Raw genomic sequence first — 3,627 nt, 5'->3', positions numbered from 1 at the left:
CTACATCACATCTCTAATGGATCTTTAAACTCACAATATAAAACGTGGTTAGAAAATCTAAGAAGAAACATATGATTGTTGATTCGACAGTATGTGGTTGGCTCGTCGCTCAACCGATGTCACGTAGGGCTGCAATTTGACAAAGACTGGATCCCCAGGTTGGAAAGGTTATGTTTGTTGGCCGTTTTTCTGCTTGAACTTTCATAATGTTGCATGCATGGCTGAGATATTGCTTGAAAACTTGTTGCATGAGTTCACGCTCCGCGAGCTAGTCCTTCAGTGCAGGAATCTTGCAAGTAGAAGCTGCTGCGATGCCTAGTGTCGTGGTTTATGGCCATATAGTGCTACAAAAGGAGAGACCTTGATAGCAGAATGGTAGCTCGAATTGTACCATACCTCTGGCAGGGAAACGTACTGACTCCATCGACTCGGGCATGTGTGAATGAAGCAGCGTACGTTTTTTGTTTCTTCCTTTATTTCTTATTACTTTTTCACCCTTTTCTGTTATTTTTCTTTTTCATTCTCCATTTTTACTTTACTTTTTTTTACTTTTTAATATGTGAACCTTTTTCTAACTCGCAATTTTTTTTATAATTCATGAACTTTTTCAAATTAGCCAATAATTTTTAAATTCATGAACATTTTTCCAAATTCGCAATTTTTTATAATTGCAACCAATTTTTAAACTCGTGAGTTTTAATTTGCAGACAGTTTTTCTATTTGTAAACATTTTTTGGATTGGCAGACATTTTCTAGATTCACGATCATTTTTTTGAAACAAACAATCTTTGAATTCATGAACCCTTTTTCCATTTCATGAACATGTTTTGGATTTGCGAACATTTTTTGAATTTGCTAACATCTTCTGAAATGAAGAACATTTTTTCATCCGTGAACATATTTTCAAATCTATGAACAATATTTTAATTCACAGGTATTTTTTCAGGATAAGAATTGTTTGAATTCGCGAACATTCTTTGAATTCATGGGCATCTTTTAAATTCACGAAGAATTTTTGCAATTGTGAACATGAATTCAAAAACATTATTTCAAATCCATGAACAATTTGTAACTTTGTTGTTTTTATTGAATTAATGAGGAATTCAAGAATATGTTGTATATTCTGAAACAGTTTTTATAATCGACGAGCAATTTTTGAAGTCATGAATATTGTTTGAAATTTTGAATATTCTTTTAATTCAGTAACATTTTTTGAAAGTCGGTGATATTTTTCGTATTATGAACTTTCTTAAATACACATGATTGTTTTAGAAATTGAAAAAAAATATTTTTGATTTTTAATCATAAATTAATAATAAACTGACAAACAAAAGATGAAATGAGGAGAAAGGAAAAAAGAAAAACAGAGGTGCACTCCCTCGCTGCGAGGCCCCATCTCGCGCCATGGGCCCTCACCGTTACTGATGTGTACGCTTGCCTAAAAAATCTTGGATCGGCACGCGACCTCCTCACCCTCCCGGCGGCGGCAGCGGCGACGGAGCCTAGGAACCGGCGGCGGCGACGGCGACTCCTCTCGTCTGTGGGTGCGTCCTCTCTCTTCTCCCGCCACCTCCCTGGGTTCGGTCCATGCATTCCGCAAAACATCATTGCTGACACTCACAGTACCTTCAGAATACTTCGATTTGCCGAGGCGAGCTGTTCTTGTCTTCTCACGCCTCGTGGCGCGGCGTGGGTGAACTCGCGGAGGCCCCTCTCGAGTCTCGAAGCAAACGCGGGTGTGGGCGCCGAGATGTTTGCGACGGCGGCGCGGTGGGCGGCGAAGAAGGGGAAGCCCAAGATGGCGCCGATCGAGCTCACGACGGCGCCGGAGCAGGCGCAGTCCATCACCCGCACCATCTTCGATGTCGTCAAGGAGCACGGCCCCCTCACCATCTCCGATGTTTGGGAGCACGTCAAGGTACTGCTGCTGCTGAAACTTGTGCAAGATTCATCTCCGCACGCAACCTGTTCGACGGAATGTCTTTCTGGCAACTTGGCTGGACGGACAGTGTCTTCTCTGTTCTTGCAACGTCATTTTGGATTCCTTGTCATTTAGAACGTGTGTTGATTTTCTTCAGGACGTAGGGCTAAGGGGTTTGACAAGCAAGAGGCAGATGAAGATCATGCTGCGGTGGATGAGGGAGAAGCAGAAGCTCAGGCTCATCTGCGACCATGACGGACCTCACAAACAATTCCTCTACACGACATGGTTCACCAACCCCAAGAATGCGCCGCAGAGGCCCAGGAGGGAGCTCAACAGGGAGAATCCCAAGCCATGACTGTGTTAGGAATAAGCCACGCCACGGTGGTGACCAACATGTGTGTGCGTGTAGGTCGAGTACAGACGCCGGTGCGTGGCCGCGTCCATAGCCGTGGTCAGTTAGCCGGGTTGTGTGTGTTGCAGAGCGAGGTGTGGAGGCCCAGGTCTCGCGTGAGCAGCGGCTCACATTCACTGGAGACCGAGTCACTCGCGTGCATGGTTTGCTAGTTCCGTTGTGATCTGGTTAGTCCAGGTAAGGTAGAGTCATGGTTAGTTAGTGCATGCGTGTGCATGGGTTAGCTGGTTAGTGGCCGGCGTGTGTGCGTGCGTGGAGTTAGTGGCCGGTGTGGTGGCCGGATGGTGTGTGCACCTGGGTATAAAAGGCCCTCTGTTGTACCGCTCGTATGTGGGTGTGGGTTTGAGTTCGTGCTCGAGGAAGAAGCCGTTCGTGCGGCAGGCGTATGTGCGCCGGAAAAACACCACCGTGTCCTGTGTCTCCTCTTTCTTCTACCTTCGTTCGTGCGAGAGAGAGAGCGAGAGGGAGCTGGGCACCGGCGCAAAGAGCAAGCTAGGGCTCTGCGCCAACAGACTGCACTCATGTTGACTAATTTAGGGCTTATTTTCTGGATATGTAGACAAAGCTGTTAATCATAGCTGAAACACCGTGAACGATGTCAGATTGTGGATTATGCAAAAATAAATAACCCCAAACATATTTTTTTTCCCGCTATACTTCTGTTTTCGCCATCTTTTGTGCTTCTTCCTGAAACTGGTGTTGGTGTTCTGAAGAACTTTGGCCTCGGCCTTCTCCAATTGAAATGAATGTGGTTTTAACTGCTATTAACTTTGTCAATAACCTTACTTCAAGTGATGGGGTTATATCTGATTACTCCTATCACATCTTGTAACCATTTGCAGGTCATGTATTCACTAGAACAGCACACAAGTATTTAATGTCTGATGACAATCATAGTAGTTAGTAACTTCAAAATAATTTTTAGTAATTATCACATGTTAGTTTCCAGTGCTGCAATGCCCTATATTGCATTGCAATTTCAGTATATAAAAATTTAGTGGCATAAACAACCTGCAATAGCAAGGAACCAAAACTAATTTCCTAGTATCAGTTTCATATACTCAAACATACTTCGTCTACATATATTCACATGACCTTCCAAATGCCTTGATTATTTGCAGAACTTTCTTTTTGTCAGAGTTGGTGTTTTCACTGGGTTCTTTTCAGTTGACAGCTACTTGTGATGTTATATGTTGTTAAGAACTATCAACCCAGGAATGGCACTGTCTGTGACAAGGGTACTGAAGCCTGGAGTTATTCTTATTCCAAGAGATGCAGCAGCTCAATTCGT

At 43.5% G+C, this 3,627-nt stretch overlaps 1 protein-coding gene across 1 annotated transcript; it reads left to right on the top strand.

Moving 5' to 3' along the window:
- The first annotated feature begins 1,405 nt into the window (after positions 1 to 1,405).
- On the top strand, positions 1,406 to 3,100 carry LOC109751195 (uncharacterized). The gene is made up of 3 exons (XM_020310086.4): positions 1,406 to 1,544; positions 1,633 to 1,918; positions 2,079 to 3,100. Exons 2-3 carry the CDS (start codon positions 1,751 to 1,753, stop codon positions 2,277 to 2,279), a joined length of 369 nt encoding a protein of 122 aa, XP_020165675.1. The 5' UTR covers positions 1,406 to 1,544; positions 1,633 to 1,750; the 3' UTR covers positions 2,280 to 3,100.
- Positions 3,101 to 3,627: the final 527 nt, after the last annotated feature.

Source organism: Aegilops tauschii, chromosome 3 (assembly GCF_002575655.3).
Source record: "Aegilops tauschii subsp. strangulata cultivar AL8/78 chromosome 3, Aet v6.0, whole genome shotgun sequence".
Taxonomy (NCBI): Eukaryota; Viridiplantae; Streptophyta; class Magnoliopsida; order Poales; family Poaceae; genus Aegilops; species Aegilops tauschii.
The sequence above is the reverse complement of the archived record's forward strand: the minus strand, read 5'-3'. Positions and strand labels throughout refer to the sequence as shown.

Coding starts and splice junctions, on each gene's coding strand:
- LOC109751195 (XM_020310086.4), top strand. CDS start 1,751: ATGTTTGCGACGGCGGCGCGGTGGGCGGCGAAGAAGGGGAAGCCCAAG. Junction 1,919..2,078: donor ATGTTTGGGAGCACGTCAAG/GTACTGCTGCTG, acceptor GATTTTCTTCAG/GACGTAGGGCTAAGGGGTTT.